Source organism: Portunus trituberculatus, chromosome 5, assembly GCF_017591435.1.
Source record: "Portunus trituberculatus isolate SZX2019 chromosome 5, ASM1759143v1, whole genome shotgun sequence".
NCBI lineage: Eukaryota > Metazoa > Arthropoda > Malacostraca > Decapoda > Portunidae > Portunus > Portunus trituberculatus.
The window spans coordinates 10,351,402-10,372,895 of record NC_059259.1 but is presented as its reverse complement, the minus strand read 5'-3'; the positions used below and the strand labels follow the sequence as shown (position 1 = coordinate 10,372,895).

Sequence of the window (21,494 nt, the reverse complement as noted above, 5' to 3'; positions counted from 1 at the left end):
ATTTAGAATGGTAAATGATAAAAACATGTTAATTTAGCCAAATAAAAAGAGCATTTTGTACGAATTATTTTGGACCACATCCCGCATCCTTCTTATTATCTATTGTTTCTTATGAGAATTACATGTTTGTTTTACGCTAATTTTGATATACGCGATGCCTCTTGGAACGCATCTATCGCGTAAATCGAGTTACCTGTACTTGAGTATGTTTACAAGTAGAACTACGCCAAAGCACCACCATTAACACCGCCATCACTACCACAGACAACTACCGCATCCCTGTCGGCACCACAGTGATGGTCGTGACGTATCGCCTTCACCGCGACCCTGAACAGTTCCCTGACCCTGAAACGTTTGACCCTGATCGCTTCCTGCCAGAGAACGTGGCCAAGAGACACCCTTACTCTTACGTCCCCTTCAGTGCTGGGCCAAGGAATTGCATTGGTGAGTGAAAGGGGCTCAAAGTTTGTCAATAGGGGTTAAGGTGCTGGAGTACTGAAGTCTTGGTTGATGTAGTAGTAGTTGGTTGGTCAGTCAAGGGGATCAGAGTTGGGCATAGGGCTTAAGGTGCTGGAGTACTGAAATCTTAGTTGATGGAGTAGTAGTTGGTTGGTCAGTCAAGGGAATCAGAGTTTGTCACTAGGGCTTTAGGTGCTGAAGTACTGAAATTTTGGTTGATGGAGCAGTGGTTGATTGGTGAGTTGAGAAGTTGAAAGTCTGTCATTGGGCTTATTCTCTTCAGTAGCAGGACATGTTTCCTATTCATTCTGGTGACTATTTGGTGATTTTGTATGGCTTCAGAAACTCATGTTGGGAATTGAAATAGTGAAGACTGTGGCCATTAATCTTCTGACCTTCATAGACCCTTCCTAGTGTCAGTAAAATGGTGTTATTGTAGCCAAACTGTCTTAAAATACCCCAAAAATATGCCAAATTGTCTGAAAATGCCTGACAACATGAGTCTTCATATTCATTCTGGTTACTGTTTGTTGATTTTATACAGCTTCAGAAATTCATGTAGGGGGCGATTAAAATAGTGATGATTCTGGCTATTAATCTTTTAAGGGCATTTTTAAGACACTTTGTTTTTTAGGACATTTTAAGATAGTTTGACATGTTCTTAGGGCATTTTAAGACAGTTTGGCATGTTTAGGGTCATTTTAAGACAGTTTGTCATGTTTTGGGACATTTAAGACGGTTTGACTACAATAACACCATTTTATTAACATTAGGAAGGGTCTCTGGAGTCTTCACTATTTTAATACCCACATAGAGTTACTGAAGCTGTATAGAATCACCAAATAGTAACCAGAATGAATAGGGAAACACATCCTAACCTAACCTAACCTAATGTAACTTCTTCACACCCCAGGGCAGAAATTCGCACTGATGGAGGAGAAGATAGTGTTGAGCAGCATCATGCGTCACTTCAGGGTGGAGAGCACGACGAGGAGGGAGGACCTGAGGATACTGGGGGAGCTCATCTTGCGGCCAGAGAACGGAAACATGGTGAAACTGTGGCCCAGGTCTGCCAAGGTGTGACGTGCTGGTGGTGGTGGTGGTGGTACTGAAGAGAGAGAGAGAGAGAGAGAGAGAGAGAGAGAGAGAGAGAGAGAGAGAGAGAGAGAGCAGGAAACATTGATGATAAAGAGAGACATAAAGAGTGATAGGAATTGTAGCGGTGAAAAGAGAGAGAAAGATATAGAGAGAGCAAGGAACATTGATGATTAAACGAGAGAGATAGAGAGATTGGATGAATGTAGTGGTGTTGGAGAGAGAGAGAGAGAGAGAGAGAGAGATGGTATGAGAAGCTTAGTACGGAAACTAGTAAAGGATAAAAGAGAGAGCAGTGAATATTGAAGAGGCCAGTAATAAAATCGAGATAGATAATAAATTGTCTGTGTTTAGGGAGTCATGTCTTTTGCAGCCTAAGAGGGAGTGTGTGGCTGTGTGTGGGGTGCCTAAGAGGGAGTGTGTGGCTGTTTGGTGTGTGTTCGGGTGTTCCTGAGGTGACCTGGGGCATTATAACCAGTGATGTATCATTGTACGGGCGCAGTGTGTAGCCTGTATTCTCAAACGGGCGCAGTGTGTATTCTCAAACACTGTGTCCTCTCACCATCACTGCTTTCCAAAGGCTCCAGTTGAAGATACTCGTGTTTTTAACCCCTTCAGTACTGGGATGCATTTTTTATCTTGAGTTTTGTGTACGATTAGACCATTTTATTGACATCAGGAAGGGTCTGTGGAGGTCAGAAGATTAATGGCCACAGTGTTCACTATTTCAATCCCCCACATGAGTTTCTGAAGCTGTAGAAAATCATCAAATAGTCACCAGAATGAATATAGAAGCTCATGTTTTTCAGGGCATTTTAAGACAGTTTGGCATGTTTTTAGGGCATTTTAAGATAGTGTGGCATGTTTTGGGGGCATTTTCTCAAGTTTGGCTACCATAACACTTTTATTGACATTAGCAAGGGTCTATGTAGTTGAGAAGATTAATGGCCACAGTCTTCACCATATTATCCCCACCATGAGTTTCTGAAGTTGTATAAAATCACCAAATAGTCACCAGAATGAATATGGAAACGTGTCATGCTACTGAAGAGATTAAGAATATTTTGTTATGATTGTGGTGGTGGATTGGCAAGACTTTTAGTACATGAAAAGGAGAAACTGCCATGAACACCCGGCCAGTTGTCTCTGTGGCCTTGGAAAACTGTTGTAGTGAGAAGGAAAGGCGTTTCAGAATACAGGCTTTGTGCTGCAGTGTCAGGCATTATTTCTCGCGTTCACACACACATATGTACGTATCTTCGCTCATATATACGTAAATACATGGCTTTTGAATCTTATGTGTGCTTTATTTGGTGTTTATCCACGAGGGTTTGGTTTCGTTTGGGTGTGTGAGACATTAGAGTGTCAGACTCGAGTGTACAGTAACATGTAAGGGATCACAGACAAGTTTATGGGATTACAGACAAGTTTAAGGGATTACGGACATGCTTAAGAGATTTTAGACAAGTTTAAGGATTTACAGACAAGATTAAAGGATTACAGACAAGTTTAAGGGATTACAGACAAGTTTAAGGGATTTTAGACGAGTTTAAGGGATTACAGATAAGTTTAAGGGATTTTAGACAAGTTTATGGGATTACAGACAAGTGTAAGGGATTACGGTGAAGTTTAAGGGATTTTAGATGAGTTTATGAGATTACAGACTAGTTTAAGGGATTACAGATAACTTTAAGGAATTACAGACAAGTTTAAAGGATTACAGACAATTTTAAAGGATTTTAGACGAGTTTAAGGGATTACAGACAAGTTTATGAGATTACAGACTAGTTTAAGGGATTACAGATAACTTTAAGGAATTACAGACAAGTTTAAAGGATTACAGAAAATTTTAAAGGATTTTAGACGAGTTTAAGGGATTACAGACAAGTTTAAGGGATTACAGAGAGGTTTAAAGGATTTTAGACGAGTTTATGGGATTACAGACAAGTTGATGGGATTACAGACAAGTGTAAGGGATTTTAGACAAGTTTAAGGGATTACAGAAGTTTAAGGGATTACAGACAAGTTGAAGGGATTACAGAACAGGGCAAGTTTAAAGGGAGTGTGAGAAATTTTAAAGGGAGTGTGGAAAGTTTAAAGGGTTTGTGGCAAGTTTAAAGGGAATATGGGAAGTTTTAAAGAGAATGTGGCAAGTTTAATGAGAATGTGGCAAGTTTAAAGGGAGTGTGGCAAGTTCTAAAGGGAATGTGGCAAGTTTAAAGGGAACAGGGCAAGTTTAAAGGGAGTGTGGCAAGTTTAAAGGGAGTGTGGCAAGTTTTAAAGGGAATGTGGCAAGTTTAATGAGAATGTGGCAAGTTTAAAGGGAATGTGGCAAGTTTAAAGGGAACAGGGCAAGTTTAAAGGGAGTGTGGCAAGTTTAAAGGGAGTGTGGCAAGTTTTAAAGAGAATGTGGCAAGTTTAAAGGGAACAGGGCAAGTTTAAAGGGAGTGTGGCAAGTTTAAAGGGAGTGTGGCAACTTCTAAAGGGAATGTGGCAAGTTTAAAGGGAACAGGGCAAGTTTAAAGGGAGTGTGGCAAGTTTAAAGGGAGTGTGGCAAGTTTAAAGGGAGTATGGCAAGTTTAAAGGGAGTGTGGCAAGTTTTAAAGGGAGTGTGGCAAGTTTAAAGGGAGTGTGGCAAGTTTAAAGGGAGTATGGCAAGTTTAAAGGGAGTGTGGCAAGTTTTAAAGGGAGTGTGGCAAGTTTAAAGGGAGTGTGGCAAGTTTTAAAGGGAGTGTGGCAAGTTTAAAGGGAGTGTGGCAAGTTTAAAGGGAGTGTGGCAAGTTTTAAAGAGAATGTGGCAAGTTTAAAGGGAACAGGGCAAGTTTAAAGGGAACAGGGCAAGTTTTAAAGAGAGTGTGGCAAGTTTAAAGGGAACAGGGCAAGTTTTAAGGGAGTGTGACAAGTTTAAAGAAAGTGTGGCAAGTTTAAAGGGAACAGGGCAAGTTTAAAGGGAACAGGGCAAGTTTTAAAGAGAGTGTGGCAAGTTTAAAGGGAACAGGGCAAGTTTTAAGGGAGTGTTGCAAGTTTAAAGAAAGTGTGGCAAGTTTTAAAGGAAACAAGACAAGTTTTAAGGGAGTGTGGCAAGTTTAAAGGGAACAGGGCAAGTTTAAAGGGAGTGTGGCAAGTTTAAAGGGAGTGTTGCAAGTTTTAAGGGAGTGTGGCAAGTTTAAAGGGAACAGGTCAAGTTTAAAGGAACAGGTCAAGTTTAAAGGGAGTGTGGCAAGTTTAAAGGGAACAGGGCAAGTTTAAAGGGAGTGTTGCAAGTTTAAAGGGAACAGGGCAAGTTTAAAGGGAGTGTTGCAAGTTTTAAGGGAGTGTGGCAAGTTTAAAGGGAGTGTGGCAAGTTTAAAGGGAACAGGGCAAGTTTAAAGGGAGTGTTGCAAGTTTAAAGGGAGTGTGGCAAGTTTAAAGGGAGTGTGGCAAGTTTAAAGGGAACAGGGCAAGTTTAAAGGGAGTGTTGCAAGTTTAAAGGGAGTGTGGCAAGTTTTAAAGGAAACAAGACAAGTTTTAAGGGAGTGTGGCAAGTTTAAAGGGAACAGGGCAAGTTTAAAGGGAGTGTTGCAAGTTTAAAGGGAGTGTGGCAAGTTTAAAGGGAACAGGGCAAGTTTAAAGGGAGTGTGGCAAGTTTAAAGGGAGTGTTGCAAGTTTAAAGGGAGTGTGGCAAGTTTTAAAGGAAACAAGACAAGTTTTAAGGGAGTATGGCAAGTTTAAAGGGAACAGGGCAAGTTTAAAGGGAACAGGGCAAGTTTAAAGGGAGTGTGGCAAGTTTAAAGGGAAGAGGGCAAGTTTGAAAGGAATGTAATAAGTTTGAAGGAGACAAAGCTCGTTTAAGAGTGTAGAACTTGATTTTGGTGGAACATAATTTTCATGTTGATGTTCCTGGGAAAAGTGAGACTGTTATTGTTTTGCCGCGCACCACACCACACTGACCACACCAGTGACACTGTGACACCACGCTATCGCCTTGTGTCCGCCGTGGCGTGGTGTTGTGTTTTGTGGTGTCTCCTAAAGTGCTTAGAGTAAGATAGGTGTTTAGAAGTGCTCTGCTCTCTCACTATGACTGTTTTCCAGGGCCACAGAGATGACTAGCGGGGTTTTCAAGTGTTTCGCCAGTCAATAATGCAGAAATCTCGTCTCTCTGCCCCTAGAACTGTAAAAATACCTTTAAAAACTCACGTAAATTGAAATAAGGCCTTTTGAAATAGTGGAGGTGAAGCACAGAAGTGTTTGGGAATAGAAGCTTTAACCCCGCCAACCCTGCCCTGCATGGCGCTCACCTCACTCTATACAGCACAGTGTGTAACCCAGGGGTTCTCAACCTGGGGTACGCGTACCCCCAGGGGTACGTGAGAGGAATTTTTGGGGTACGTGGTGAGTTTCTCAAAATGCTTCAGTTTTAAATAGCAGCAAATTCGTTTGTAGTATACAATGTGTCCTTCACTAGAACCAGGACACGTTAACAACGTTAACAAGGAAACTCTTGGAGTTATATCACTTGAGAGGAAGCTCTCTTGGATTACAGTTGCCACACAACCTTGCAAACCTATAATATTTGCTCCGATTTCTTATTTTATATGTTATTCACACACACAGTGACTTATTTATCACTGTTACTAGTTACAAGTTGCAACTAGCTGCAAGCAACACTAGTTCACTGCCATAATGATCGAAAATTGTCTGATATAGTTCCTTTTGGTAAATGCATTGCATGTTAGTCACATATAGTGTCTCCCTGTGAGGTACCAGTTCCTATCGACACTACCTCATAGAAACATACTAATATTAATTAAAAATTGTGTCTGCTCCACATATATAACACAATTTAAACTTAATAAACTAAGTCAATAAACCATGCATTTATTGTTACCCTTCCTGACGCTGCATTGTGGGTAAGGGTACGTGATCAATACTGAAAGACTTCGAGGGTACATCACATTAAAAGGTTGAGAAGAAGAAGAATTAACCTGTGCAGAAGCGAGGTGAAATGTGTGTTAAGGTTCCGTGCTGTCTTTAAGTCTCTAGAAATGAAAGATCTTGGTACACCAGACAATTATGTTTTGCTCTATATTATGATGTCAGTCGTATAAACTCAAGTAACTATAAAGAAATACCATGGTAGAATAAGAACAGAAAAATACTGGTAGGAGTAAAACCCTGGCAAATCAATAGATACATCGTAATACAGTGTTTAGAGACGATTACTCTGTACCGCGAGACGATACTGACTCTCTCCTGCGAACACTGAAATTGTGACAGTTTGGGTCCTCTCCTATTGATATTAATCAAAGTATTGCGATTTATTCACAATAGTAATATATTACACTCCGACGGAACACGGGCCTAATGTGTTTGAGATGTGGCATTTTGTTTATAGTACATTTCGCTCTATATAGCGACTGTTTAGGACTAAAAAACTGTAGCTTCAGGTAGATATTCAATAATGTTATCTATCGATTTTCAGTCTTAAAGTAGGGAAAATTACGAATATTGATGCATTTCTTTTATAGTCCTCCTTGCTTCTCGAAAAGGTGCACGAATTTAGAAAAGGTTGAAGAACACTAAACTGTACCCTGAAAAAAATACAGTAAAAAGATAAGATAAAATGACCAACATCTCTATTATTACGGAAGCTAATAATAATACCAAGACTAATTAAGTAATTCAGAGATAACGAAACGAACGACGATCACGAGAGCTTCCACGATAACAGTGTGTACGATAAGATTTGATTCCAGATTCCTCGATAGCGCTCCGAGTTTCCAAGATAACAATGGCATTCCAGTTTCCTCGATAGCGATGCAAGTTTCCAAAATGACGATGCCTTTCCATGATAAAGATGCCCTTCCAGTTTCCAAGATAATAATGCGAGTTTCCACGATCAAGATGCAATTCCAGTTTCCACGGGAACGATGCGGGTTTCCACGATGTCGATGCGGTTCCAGTCCTCACGATGCGATTTCAAGACACAATATTGAAGTCCACTTGCCTACACAGGTACTGGGACGAACCCTTTCACCCCGTAAGGATCCACCCAACACCCTTGAGTGCGAGTAAAGTGACGCTGCCACCTTCCTGCGCTGCAATTGAAGTCCACTTGCCTACACAGGTACTGGGATGAACCCTTTCACCCCGTAAGGGTCCACCCCACACCCTTAGGTGCGAGGAGAGTGGCGCTGCCACCTCACTGCGACGCAATTGAAGTTCACTTGCCTACACAGGTACTGGGGCGAACCCTTTCACCCCGTAAGAGTTCACCCCAGACCCGTGAGTGCGAGGAGAGTGACGCTGCCACCTTACTGCGCCTCACACGGGTAGCCATGAGCATAACCCGCCACACTCCACTCCCCAAACACTGTCAGTGAGTCCTTTTCACCCCGTAAAGGACCACTGGTACGGTCAGTGCCTGGCTCATGGCGCACAGCGTGCCCTCGTTCATGGCGAGTTGTTCAGCCCGATGTCATTATAAGCAGAGGTCCTGTACACACCACTCACCACCAGACTCTATGCAAGGAGCCCTTATCACCCCTTAAAGGCCCCTCACGGCATCATCTGATGGACGGTAGACACGGCACCCTGCTTAAGGCGACGCCTTGCCTAGTATGAGGCGCTGCAAGTTGACAACAATCAGTGAGCTTGAAGCCGCGAAGGAAAATGAGTCCACGCTAACAATGGGATTCCACGACAGGTTGCGATTCCAGTGTCCACGGTACAGATGTGTTTGTTGAGGATAACGATCCGTTTATCGAGGCTAACGGTGCGGCGATGGCGATGGCGAAACGATCCAAAGTATTATTACCTACACAGGTACTGGGACGAAACTTTTACCCAGAAAGGGTCAACCCCAGTCCCGTGGTTATGAGAGCAGTGACGATGCAACCTTGCAATGCCTCACACAGGTCGCCATGAGCAATGACCCGCCACACACCACTCCCCAAACGCTGTCATGAAGTGAGTCCTTTTACCTAACCTAACCTAACCTAACCTAACCTCTAACCTAACCTAACCTAACGTAAAGGACCACTGGTACTGTCAGTGCCTGGCTCATGGCGCACAGCGTGCCCTCGTTCATGGCGAGTTGTTCAGCCCGGTGTCATTATAAGCAGAGGTCCCGTACACACCACTCACCATCATATTCTATGCAAGGAGCCCTTATCACCCCTTTAGGGCCCCTCACGGCACCATCCGGTGAGTGGTAGACATTGATCTCTTGCTTATGGCGACCCTTGCCTAGTGTGATGCGCTGCAAGTGGACGACTAGTAGTGAAGCTTGAGGCCACCAAGGAAAAGCAGGACCTGCAGCCAGTTCCCTGCCTTGGGCCCCAGGCCGGACCCGACGGCCACCTCCTTCCCCCGTGCGGCGCCCAAGGCCGTCACGGCCCTCAAACATCTTTAGGCCGAAAGTTCTCAATCGTCGTTTTAATTTTGATTCGAATATAAAATCGTCGATGGTAAATGAAAAATAGCTTTGGTGTGAAAGTGTGCAAGAGTTAGCTGATTAATGAAACAAGGTGAGGCAGCTTTGCTCCGGAGTATTTAGTGTACTTTGCATGTTGCTGCCTTGAATGTGTACGTGTTTGTAGGTAACTGGATAGAAACAGTAGACCAATGGTAGTTGTGTAGCTATTGGGGAACTTTTGAAAATTAGTTAAGCTTCTGGATAGAGTGGATGAGTGCACACAGGTTTGCGTGTCTTATACATAAACTGCCACTTGTAAACATAAATTTTTCTATTTCATGCTCTTAGAAAAAGCAAACTTAGTTTTCTTTATTTCCCTGATCACAATGACGTGTAAATATCAATGTTTCAATCATAAGGAAACACTAGGAGAGGACCCAAACTCCCGTTGAAGTTGCCAGATTCAACAGATATCGTAATATTTCACAGAAAAGATGGTCAACTGCATATCGTATATTTTTGGATATTCTTTTGTCACGTAAGGAGATATCAAGATAGGTAAAGTATTTCTAAACATGTATCTACGACAAAAACGCTATAATAGTAGAGTTAGGTTATAACTATGCATTGTGTTTTTTTATATACCATCTTGCTCTATTCCTGGGACAAAGATTACTTCTTCCTCAATTGATAGCTCGAAGTTAGTATGATATTTTCTTTCCTTCTAGGTTAGTAAGTAGACTACAAGACACCATGAACCTATGAAGCCCCGTAAATGAGATTATTTTCATAACTTAGAAATCAAAGTCTGATAATGAGATTGTCTATTGCCAACCAAACCGTTCTGCATAGACGTCTTCAGCGTCATAGAGACCTAATGATGTTAGCTCATGGACAGTGGCCATCCTGACAGCGCGAAACCACAGGGGGTTCATAAGAAGATTTCCAGGGGTACTTAGATGGCTGATCTAATAAAATCCTTTGCAGTGCCATTGCATATTGAGTTCCATGTTCCATGTGACAATACTGGGGGTACTGGTAGATGGTCTTATAACTCAGGGGGTTCTTAACGATAAAAAGGTTGAGAACCCCTGGTGTAACCCAACACAGGACAAGTGAAAAAACAATGCGTGTCCTACATCGTTGCAGTGAAACATCAGTGAATCAACCCACCACAACATTAAAAACACCCTAACATGCACTCAGAAGGTTTAACAGACCAGCAGGCTGATGCGCCTGCTGGTCTTTCCTATTTATCAGCCAGTATCTCTTGTGTTATAAGCCAAACACGTCACCGAGTGGAGCTGCAAGTGTAATCTTTCATATTTGCCATTGAAATATACCCGCAATTGTCTGGTTTTGTTGCGGTGAAGGTTATTAAAGGTGATATGGGCATGTGGCCGTCGCCGCCAACTCCCCCGCCGGCCGCCGCTAAGCTCCGGCCCCTCCGGACCCTCCCTCGACATTATAGATTCCAACATTTTTTTACCTCCCTTTCGAATTTTTTTTTTTTTTTTATATGAGCCGCTAGTCCAGATATTATTGCTTCAAAAATAATGGGTGATATTTCAAAGTGTTCGATGGTAATGTTGGGTTCAATAATTGGACTTTAGATTGGTTTGTAGGCAGGTTAAAGTGACTTTTTATAATATTATGTTTACATTTATATTTGTTCTTGTTCAGCTTGCAGGGAAGTTTTGAAGGCCTGACAAAGAAGTTTGTGTTTTTAAGGTGTTTCCACACCTAACAAATGAGGTTTGTGGACTCTATAGTGTATTTATTTTTGTGGTGTTGATTTGTGACTTTTATTCGATTATTGCCTTGGAAGTATTGTTATCATTAGTCAGCACAGGAATGTTTTTTTTATATTTCCATAGAAAATTAAAAATTATGCTCTTTCAAAACTGAATTAGCATTTCGGATGAGCTATTTTTTTCTTGGAGTCATTTTTAAAATGAAACCAGTTACGTAAATATGACGTCATCCTCGGCTGGCCTCGGCTGGCCTCGACCCACCTCGTGCCGGGAGGTTTGGCTGCCGGTGGTGGGGGCGGGAAAAAGGGAGGGAGGGTGTGTAACTTAAACCAAATAGAAAAGACCCTGCTGCCCGTAGCGGCCCTGTGTGTGTGTGTGTGTGTGTGTGTGTATTGGTGGTAGAGTCTTCCCCACAGTGCAGAACACTTTCCCTTCCTTTATTTCTATCTTTTTTTTCTCTCTCTCTCTCTCTTTCGTGGCAGCGGTGATTGGTCAGCTGCTTTTGACATGAGTACTGGAAGCCCCTTAAGAGACGGCCGCACTCATGGGGGGGACAGTGGGGTGGCGCCGCTGGCGCGTCAGATCAAGTAGGTAAGTAGTAGTGATGAAAAAGGCAGCTGTAGAGAGAGGTCACGCTCTGTCGGCACTGCGCTCAGCGAATGTTAAGGCAGAAAACAAGCTTCAGGATATTATTGCTGTGAACTTTTTAGGTGCTTACAATGCCATACATGTGTTGTGTTCCAAAGTGCAATGGAAATTATCCAAACGGTCCGAAAGTGAGCGTCTTTTCCTTCCCACAACACAATGAAGAATTGGAGAAATGGGTGCGGGCCATAAGACGGCAAAACTTCATTCCTACAAAGCACAGCAGAGTAACGGTTTTAATTTTCTCTGTATTCTAGTATTTCCTCTGCTTTCTATATATTTCTTCTGTGTTTTCTATGGGGAAAACTGTCTTCTTTCTCTATCTCCAATGGGAAAAACTGTATTTCTTCTCTGTCTTCTATGAGTAACACTATTTCTTCTCTATATTCTATGGGGGAAACTAGATTTCTTCTAGTATATATATATATATATATATATATATATATATATATATATATATATATATATATATATATATATATATATATATATACTAAGTTTGTAATGTAAGTTGTTTCCATGTTGCCGCACTAGATGTTATTACAAGGGAAATCTTATTTTCCTTCAGGTATGTGAACTGCACTTCACAGCGGATCAGCTACAGAGGGAAACCTCATTCTTTGACGAAGCAACAGGCCGAAGAATGACTGCACCGACGACACATCCTAAACTAAAAGATGGTGCTGTCCCTTGCATTCTTCCTAACTGTCCTTCTTATTTGTCTTCACCTGTCATCGCTAGGGAATCTCCAGACCAAAGAAGAGAGAGGCAGGAAGAAACGTCATTGCGCAGAGAGCCTTATCGATGACGTTCGTCATCGAAAAGCTAGAGAATTCTCAAATCTCGCGGAACTTAGGGAAAATTAGGCTTTGTGGACGCAACGTACTGGAGTGTTGTAGATCAAACTGATTCACTTTCAATTTGCAGAGTTGTACAGTCCCCACATCCCATTATATCAAGGTCAGTAGTTATCAAACCAGACTGTGCCATTCGGACTTACGTGAATGATGTGGAAGTGCCCCGCTTGGGAAATTATAAAATTCCTAATAAAATCAATGACACCAATGATTTAGACCTTTTGCTCGGTAACTTAAGGAAGACAGGTGTAAGGGAGTACAAAACAAAAACAGCAAAACCATGCATGACAGCTGCTATAATTCACCTGGTACTATCATTCCTTACATTGCTAAGGGACGAATCCTTTGACCATTTCCAGACCCTGAACTTTGTGTGTGAGCAGCTGCAGCTAATGACTTTAAAGAAACCAGAGTATTCAACAGAGCTGCTAGGATTTTCTTCTCTTTTCTATAACTGCTCTCGTCTCGGTTACAGATTGTTAAGGGAAAATAAATTTTTATTTTGCCCAGCTACTCCACAATCAGGAGAATTTTCTTGAACAAAACGTTTGTCCCAGATGCCGAACAGAGATCCAGTAATTTTCTGATGTATATAAAGAACAAATATAAGACTCTGCTGGTGTCAACAGACAAAGTGGTAACATTAATGGTCGATGAAATTCACATCAAGTCTTATTTTGACTATGTGGGAGGGAGTATTGTTGGATCAGCATTTGATTCTGCTCAGGCTGCTACAAGTGTCTTTGTTTTCATGGTTAGCAGTATAATATCAAAATTCTAGGACGTTGTGCACTTGGTGCCAGCAAAATGCATGAAAGCTGAAACTTTACATGACTTTCTAAAAAATGTTGTTACTGGTTTGCCCAACATAAGTTTTCATGTAATTTGTGTGGTGACTGACAATAATGCTATAAATGCAAAAGCAATGAAACTTTTCGCTGAACCACTTCAGTTGTCAATAGTGTATCCCCATCCAGCACAAACAAATAAGCCATTATTTTTCATTTACGATGCAGTTCATTTGTTGAAATGTGTCAGAAATAACTGTATGAATCAAAGAGATGACATGAAGGCCATGAGATATCCGGAATTCTCTTCTGATGGAATTTATTATGAAGATCATAAAATTGAGATTGCTCCATTTAAAACTCTACACCGCCTTTATACCCTGGAATCTGGAAATCTCTTAAAACATGCTTATAAGTTGTCACTTAAAGCTATTTCCCCTTCAAATCTTGAGAGACAAAATGTGAAGCTGGCTCTACAAGTCTTTAGTGAATATACTGTTCAGTCACTCTTAACTGTTGGTAAAAAACTCTGAATTTTTACTCCTCCGTCGCAAACTATATAAGGCTGATATATACCTGGTGAATCATTATGAATGTAAACAGGCCATTTAAAGGAATAAGGACTAAAAACAAGTATGCCACTCGGGGGCCCACTCCATTAACTGCTGACCCAGAAGATTATTTACATTATACCCCCCCCCTCTCTCTCTCTCTCTCAGTTTAGGCAAGAATAGGCAACAATATATTTAGCAATTTTTAGAAGTGTGTGTGTGTGTGTGTGTGTGTGTGTGTTCCGTTCCTGTTCGCCCGGTGAGGTAACTCGGATATTGATAAACTAATGTACACATACTATATATTTTCACGTAAACAATCAAATAAATTCTAATTAACACGCAGGAACTACAAAGAAAAAAAAAAGTCCATAATTAATCCTTATTTGATAGAGTGGTGGCGAATTGTGAGGCGGACCGAACACGACACGGCGCCGGGGCAGGTGAGACTGTGACGAGAGAACCTGTGGCCACTAAATTACACTTAAAATTACACTCTACAGGTGAGATCAAGTACCTGTGTGTTTCTGTGCGTGCTGTGTGACGCTGTGTAATGCTGCGTGCTACTTGGGGAGAGGAGAAGAGGTCTGTGCTGTGAAAGAGAGAGAGGGAGGTGTGTGTGTGTGTGTGTAATGAATCCAGTGCTTTCTGTGGTGTTTCTCCGCACGCGTGTTTGCGATGTAATATTTCGTGTTTTCCTTTATATTTCTTAGTGAAGTGGTGTCATTGGGGCTGTTTGTCCGTGTTTTGTGGGCAGCTGTGAGTGTTGTGGGGTTTAATGTCACAGTTGGAGGCGTGTTAGTGTAGATGGAGGTTAGTTTGGTGTGTGGGGTGTAGTGCCTGGCTGGCTGTAAGGTAAGGGAAGGCTCGCAGGTAAATGTGCAGTTTGAAGCAACATAGCCCATCTTATATTTCGTTTTTCCTTGTGTCTGACAAGCTTGGGGATCTCCTGGGAAACCTAACCTCATCATTTATTTCCAGTAGGGTAAAATGGGGTTAGAAATGCTCGTAGACCTAACCTAACCCAACCTAAATTCTGTCCTGAAGTTATTATTAATTTCCGATAAGGTAAAATGGGGTTAGAAATTGTGGTAGAAGTGTGATCTAGACTGTGAGAATGTGTATAGTTACGTGTGGTGTACTGGTTCAAACTGCAGTAATACCGCTTAGGGAATATATATCAATGTGAGACTCGAGTTACATTATATCAAGTTAGTTTGCATGAGATTACATTAAAGTTGCATTACATTAAGTCACTTTGCAATAGTATAGACTGAGTTACATGATGTTGGGTTAGTTTGCAGTAGGTTGTGTAATATTGCTTCACATTAAGATAAGTGACATGAAGAGGACAACTTTCACATATTTCTTCCCTCCCCAGCAGGTGAAGTGCGCTGTGGACAGGAGAGAAGTAAGGCAGTGTAGCGTGCGTGTGTGTGTGTGTGTGTGTGGCAGCAGTGGTGGCGAGGCTGACGTGATGTTTGGGATCAGCGGTGGTCAGCAGGTGTTGTTGGTGTGGAGTCAGCCGGTGGATGGCGATGACCTCAAGAGTCTGGTGGAGCAGCTCAAGGTGACTATGTGACCTGACCTCATCTGACCTTTTTATGTGTGGATCTTAAAACTGGCCTCACATTTTGTCCTGTGGTGTAAGGGTGAATGTGGTGTGCTCTGTGGTGAATGTCTTCCTCCCTGCTGTCTGTAGTGGTGGGGGTGTGAGGGCAGGGTGATGTGGAGGCAAGTGTGGAGAGGCAAGGGTGGTGTTGGTGTTGTCGGTGTTGCCATACAGACCTAACATTGTATGGTGTGTGCAGTGTTTACCACTCACCACCTGCAGCTGGAGTGTGGAGTGTTGATTGGTTCACTGTGCACCATTGGATCAGTGAATGTTATGGAAGGAAGTGTGTTTTTATGGTTGTGTCATTATGTTGGGCATTTTGTAGCAAAGTGTAGTGAAGTCTGTCATTTTAGAGGTTAGAGTTGAAATATCAATCACTGTGATCAATAAATATTTACTGACTGATTTGCTGACTTACTGACTTGCAGTCCACGGTGGGAGTGGGTGGTCGTGTGGCGGTGGAGAACTCCGAGATGCTGCGTTCGTCGGGCCACGCATCGAGCTCCCTAGACCACGCCCTGGCCTGCGTGCTGCCTCCCTTCGTGGCAGAGTGTCCTGCTGATGTGCTAGCAGAGGTGCTGCGAGTGCTGCGTCCCGGCGGCCGCCTCACGCTGCGCACCACGGACGCCACTGCCCTGCGCTCCGCCCTCACCCTGGCTGGCTTCACCTCCGTGTCGCCCGCCGGCAACGCAAACCTCACTGATGAGCAGAAGAGTGACCTGGTGACCTCCGTGGTGGAGCTCACCTGCAGGAAGCCAGACTTTGAGGTGGGGTCATCGCTACGGCTGCCTGGAGCCGGGTCAGCGCCAGCTGGGACCTGGAACATTAACCTGGATGATGACCTGGACCTGGCCAACCCCGATGACCTGCTGACGGAGGAGGACCTGGCCCGGCCCGACCCAGCAGCCCTGAAGGTGTGTGGCACAACAGGCCAGCGCAAGGCCTGCAAGAACTGTGTGTGTGGCCTGAAGGAGGAGCTGGAGGGGGAGGAGCAGGAGAAGAGGGAGCAGGACAGGAACAACTTCAAGTCTTCCTGCGGCAGCTGCTACCTTGGCGACGCCTTCCGCTGCGCCTCCTGCCCATACCTCGGCATGCCGGCCTTCAAACCCGGCGATAAGGTCAAACTTAAGGACACCACCTGAGCCACATCACCACCACCACCGCCGCCGCACCTGTGATACACCTGCCCCTCGGCCCACACACCAACACCACACTTGTAGGTAAGCACCCTTCACACACACACACACACACACACACACACACACACACACACACACACACACACACACATACACACACACACACACACACACACACACACACACACACACACACACACACACACACACACACACACACACACACACATACACACACACACTTCTCTTCCTTCCTTCCTTCCTTCCTTCCTTCCTTCCTTCCTTCCTTCCTTCCTTCCTTCCTTCCTTCCTTCCTTCCTCCCTCCCTCCCTCCCTTCCAAACACTACCAAACATAACCAATTCCTACATTTCTCTTCACTTCAGAGCCCCAACACACACACACACACACACACACACACACACACACACACACACACACACACACACACACACACACACACACACACACACACACACACACACACAGGCCCTTTAGTAGTAAGGTAATTGAAGGTAACCTCATATATACAGGTAATAAATATTGTGTTGTTGTTTCTCCTGAAGACAACAAGAGTGTAGTAAGAGTAATAATGTGTATATACTTAGCTCTTAAAGTGTGTGTCTGTGTGTGTGTCTGTGTGTTGGAAGTATTTTTTGTATGATTAAGATCGGTAAGTGACTCCAAATATTTATAGAGTATTTTTGTGGTGTGTCTGTGTGTACGTGTCGGAGATTATTATTGTTATTACTATCACTTATCATTATTATTATTGTTACAAGTGGGTGCTGAAGAATTACCATTTCAGTTCATAGGAAGCCCAGTTATTTATCTCCATGGTGTGCAAATATAATGTTCCAGATTATTTCTATTACTATTACTATTATTAAGAGGCTGCTGGGTAAGACACCTTGGTAGAGTTAAGAGTAGGTGTACATGACTTGTGTGTGTAAGTAAGCATATCCAGCCAGAGACAAATAAAACTATACAAGAACAAGCGACAAGTGAATGCATCTCCTAATTAGTCTTAGTGCTGGGACACATTGTTACCTTGAGATTTGTGTGCCATTAGACCATTTTATTGACATTAGGAAGAGTCTATGGAGGTCACAAGATTAATGGCCACAGTCTTCACTATTTTAACCCCTTCAGTACTGGGACACATTGTTAACTTGAGATTTGTGTGCCATTAGACCATTTTATTGATATTACGAAGGGTCTATGGAGTTCACAAGATTAATGGTCACAGTCTTCACTATTTTAACCCCTTCAGTACTAGGACACATTGTTACCTTGAGTTTTTTGTACCATTAGACCATTTTATTGACATTACGAAGGGTCTATGGAGGTCACAAGATTAATGGCCACAGTCTTCACTATTCTAACCCCTTCAGTACTGGGTCACATTGTTACCTTGAGTTTTGTGTATGATTAGACCATTTTATTGACATCAGGAAGGGTCTATGGAGGTCAGAAGATTAATGGCCACAGTCTTTGCTATTTTAACCCCCCCGACATAGTTTCTGAAGCTGTATAAAATCACCAAATAGTCACCAGAATGAACATGGAAACTCATCCTGGTACTGAAAGGGTTAAAAGTTAGTCTTAAATCATTGCCATTATAAACCATTTGATTTTTCGTGTTTTACTTCATTGTTTACCTTTTTTTTTTTTTTTTTTTTTTTTTTTTTTACACACACACACACACCTAACCAGTTCACAATTTTTCTAGTTTAGCATCTTATTTTTCATGACGTTTGATTGCTTTGGTTCTGTTTTTCACCATTTCATTTACTGTTCTAATCTTATTTACTCACACACACACACACACACACACACACACACACACACAGAACTTTGAAAAGGACATTGTTGAAAAATGTAAGGAACAACCAAATGGAAAAATTTGGCATAAAGAATCAACAGAAAGGTTAAAAGGAGAGAACGGGATGGTGGAAGACCCAAAAAGTATGGTAGAACTATTAAATAATAAATTCCAGGAGGTCTTTACTAAGACTGTCTATATGAAAGAGATTAAAGTAACCAAGCTTGAAATAAAAGAGTTAATGAAGGAACTGGATGAAGAGAAGGCAATGGGACCAGATGAAGTCTCAGGCAGAATACTGAAAGAATGTAGGGAAGAACTAGCAAGTCCTATATACAACATCATAAAATGCTCAATAGAAAATGGAACAGTACCAGTAGAATGGAAAAGAGCTGAGGTGGTTCCCATATATAAGAGCGGAAGGAAGGAAGAACCTTTAAATTACAGACCGGTATCACTAACTAGTGTAATATGCAAGATGTGTGAAAGAATAATAAAGAAACAATGGATCAAGTTCCTTGAAGACAACAAATTAATATCAAATAGCCAATTTGGTTTTAGAAAAAGACGGTCTTGTGTAACTAATTTATTGAGTTTCTATTCTAGAATAGTTGATAGAGTACAAGAGAGAGAGGATGGGTTGACTGCATTTATTTGGATTTAAAAAAGGCGTTTGACAAAGTGCCACATGCAAGATTACTGTGGAAGTTAGAGGAGAAGGGTGGCTTAAAAGGAAGCACATTGAGATGGATAGAAAATTATTTGAGGGGGAGAGAAATAAGGACGGTAGTTAAAGATATGAAGTCCAAGTGGAGAGCAGTAGAAAGCGGAGTGCCACAGGGGTCAGTATTGGCACCAATACTTTTCCTCATTTATATTAACGACATGCCAGAAGGAGTGAACAGCTACATAAATCTGTTTGCGGATGATACGAAACTGTGCAGAGTTATAAAGCAAAAGGAGGATTGTGAAATACTGCAAGAAGACCTAAATAAGATCTGGGAATGGAGTAAGAAGTGGGAAATGGAATTCAATGTGAACAAAAGCCATGTCATGGAAATGGGAAAGAGTGAAAGACGACCCGTGGGAATCTATAAGATGGGAGATGGAGTAGAACTGGAGAAAGTAAAAAAAGGAAAAGGACTTGGGAGTGACGATGGAAGAAAACAATCAACCAGTAAGCCATATTGATAGAATTTTTAGAGAAACATATAATTTGCTAAGGAATATTGGAGTAGCATTTCACTACATGGACAAAGAAATGATGAAGAAATTGATAAGTACTATAATAAGACCCAGATTGGAATATGCAGGAGTAGTGTGGACCCCTCATAAAAGAAACACATAAGGAAGTTGGAGAGACTACAAAAATGGCTACAAGAATGGTTCCAGAATTTAAAGGGATGACATATGAGGAGAGACTAAAGGCTATGGATCTACCAACCCTGGAACAAAGAAGGGAGAGAGGAGATCTGATATAAGTTTATAAATTGATCAACGGAATGGACCAAGTGGATAATGAGAAACTGATCCTGAGAGAAGAATATGACATCCGAAGCACAAGATCGCATAGTAAAAAGCTGAGAAAGGGAAGATAGTCTGAGAGATGTTAAAAAATATAGTTTCCCGCAAAGATGTGTTGAGACGTGGAACAGTTTGGATGAAGAAGTGGTGTCTGCAACGAGTATGCATACTTTTAAAGTAAGATTGGATAAGTGTAGATATGGAGACAGGGCCACACGAGCATAAAGCCCAGGCCCTGTAAAACTACAACTAGGTAAATACACACACACACACACACACACACACACACACACACACACACACACACACACACACACACACACACACAAAGGAGAGGTAACAATTTAAACACAATGAAAAGGATGTCTTGCTTTATAACCCAACAGCAACACACCACAACACCACACCCCAGTATTTACAACCTCCTCCTCCTCCTCCTCCTCCTCCTCAAGGCAGATGAAGGCTTTACAAAATTAGACTATTTACATTGAAGTGTTAAAAAATAGTTTGGTTTCTCTATTGGTCGTTCTATGGCCCTGTGTTCTGAAACGCTCTGCTCTCTCACCATCACTGCTTTCCAAAGGCTCCAGTTAAAGATACTCATGTTCTTAACCCCTTCAGTACTGGGACATATTTCTTCTACCTTGAGTTTTGTGTACCATTAGACCATTTTATTGATATTAGGAAGAGTCTATGAAGGTCAGATGATTAATGGCCACAGTCTTCACTATTTCAATCCCCCACATGAGTTTCTGAAGCTGTAGAAAATCACCAAATAGTCACCAGAAGGAATGTGGAGACTCATGTTTTTTTAGGGTATTTTAAGACAGTCTGGCATGTTTTTAGGGCATTTTAAGATAGTTTGGCATGTTTTTTTTTGGCATTTTAAGATAGTTTAGCATGTTTTTTTTTGACATTTTAAGACAGTTTGGCTATGATAACACCAATTTATTGACATTAGGAAGGTTCTATGGAGGTAAAAAGATTAATGCCCACAGTCTTCACTATTTTAAACTCCCACGGAAGTCTGAAGCTGTGTAAAATCACCAAATATTCACCACAATGAAAAGGGAAATGCATCATGCTACTGAAGGGGTTAAGGGTGTTTTTATGGTTCTGGTGACAGATTGGCAAGATTTCTAGATTAAAAGGAGAAACTGTCATGAATACCCGGCCAGTTGTCTCTGTGGCCTTGGAAAATTGTGGTGGTGAGAGAGCAGAGCGTTTGTGAGTAGGGGTACACCACTGGGATAACTCTTCAATATGGGGGAGAGATTTGGTCACTCTTAGGGAGAAATATGATAGTTAGAGAGACAAAGAAGGAAAGAAAGGGGGTGATAGGGGGAAAGAAATGTTGATAGGGGGAAAAAATAGAGAGAGAAAAGAAAGAAAAGAAAATGATGGTAATTGTACTAGGGGAAAAAAAAAAAAAGATATTAATAGAGAGAGAGAGAGAGAGAAATGAAAGAAAGAAGGATGGTAACTGTACTAGGGAAAAAACTGAAATATTAACTGAGAGAAATGAAAGAAAAGAAAAGAACTGTATTAGGGAAAACAAAGAAGAGAGAGAGAGAGAGAGAGAAACAAGGATGGTTATAGTAGGAGAAAAACATTGAGAGAGAGATGGAGAAATGATAAAGAAGGATGGTGATAGGAAAGAAATATTGATGGAGATACAGTGAGAGAAATTAAAGAAAAGACAAGAATAACACAGAGGAAGACAAAGATGAAAACAAATACTCGAGGAAGACAGAGATGAAGACAAGATGACACAGATGAAGACAAGATGACAGATGAAGACAGAGATGAAAACAAAAATTGTAGAGGAAGACAGATGAAAACAAGAT

General features: G+C 41.9%; 2 protein-coding genes across 4 annotated transcripts in view; both read left to right on the top strand.

Moving 5' to 3' along the window:
* Positions 1–2,852, top strand: part of LOC123514168 (cytochrome P450 4c3-like) — a 37,191-nt gene extending 34,339 nt beyond the window's left edge. The window contains 2 exon segments of the mRNA XM_045271820.1: positions 265–444; positions 1,373–2,852. Coding sequence (XP_045127755.1) covers positions 265–444; positions 1,373–1,542 — 350 coding nt within the window. The 3' untranslated portion in view covers positions 1,543–2,852.
* An 11,067-nt stretch (positions 2,853–13,919) lies between these two features.
* Positions 13,920–16,468, top strand: LOC123514142 (anamorsin-like). Of its 3 annotated transcripts, none has more exons than XM_045271797.1 (3): positions 13,920–14,048; positions 14,927–15,115; positions 15,589–16,468. In XM_045271797.1, exons 2-3 carry the CDS (start codon positions 15,023–15,025, stop codon positions 16,300–16,302), a joined length of 807 nt encoding a protein of 268 aa, XP_045127732.1. In that variant the 5' UTR covers positions 13,920–14,048; positions 14,927–15,022; the 3' UTR covers positions 16,303–16,468. The 3 variants fall into 3 exon arrangements, with proteins under 3 accessions (XP_045127732.1, XP_045127727.1, XP_045127739.1); XM_045271792.1 differs by having other exon boundaries at positions 13,952–14,048; positions 14,930–15,115; XM_045271804.1 differs by having other exon boundaries at positions 14,010–14,130.
* The last annotated feature ends 5,026 nt before the right edge of the window (positions 16,469–21,494 follow it).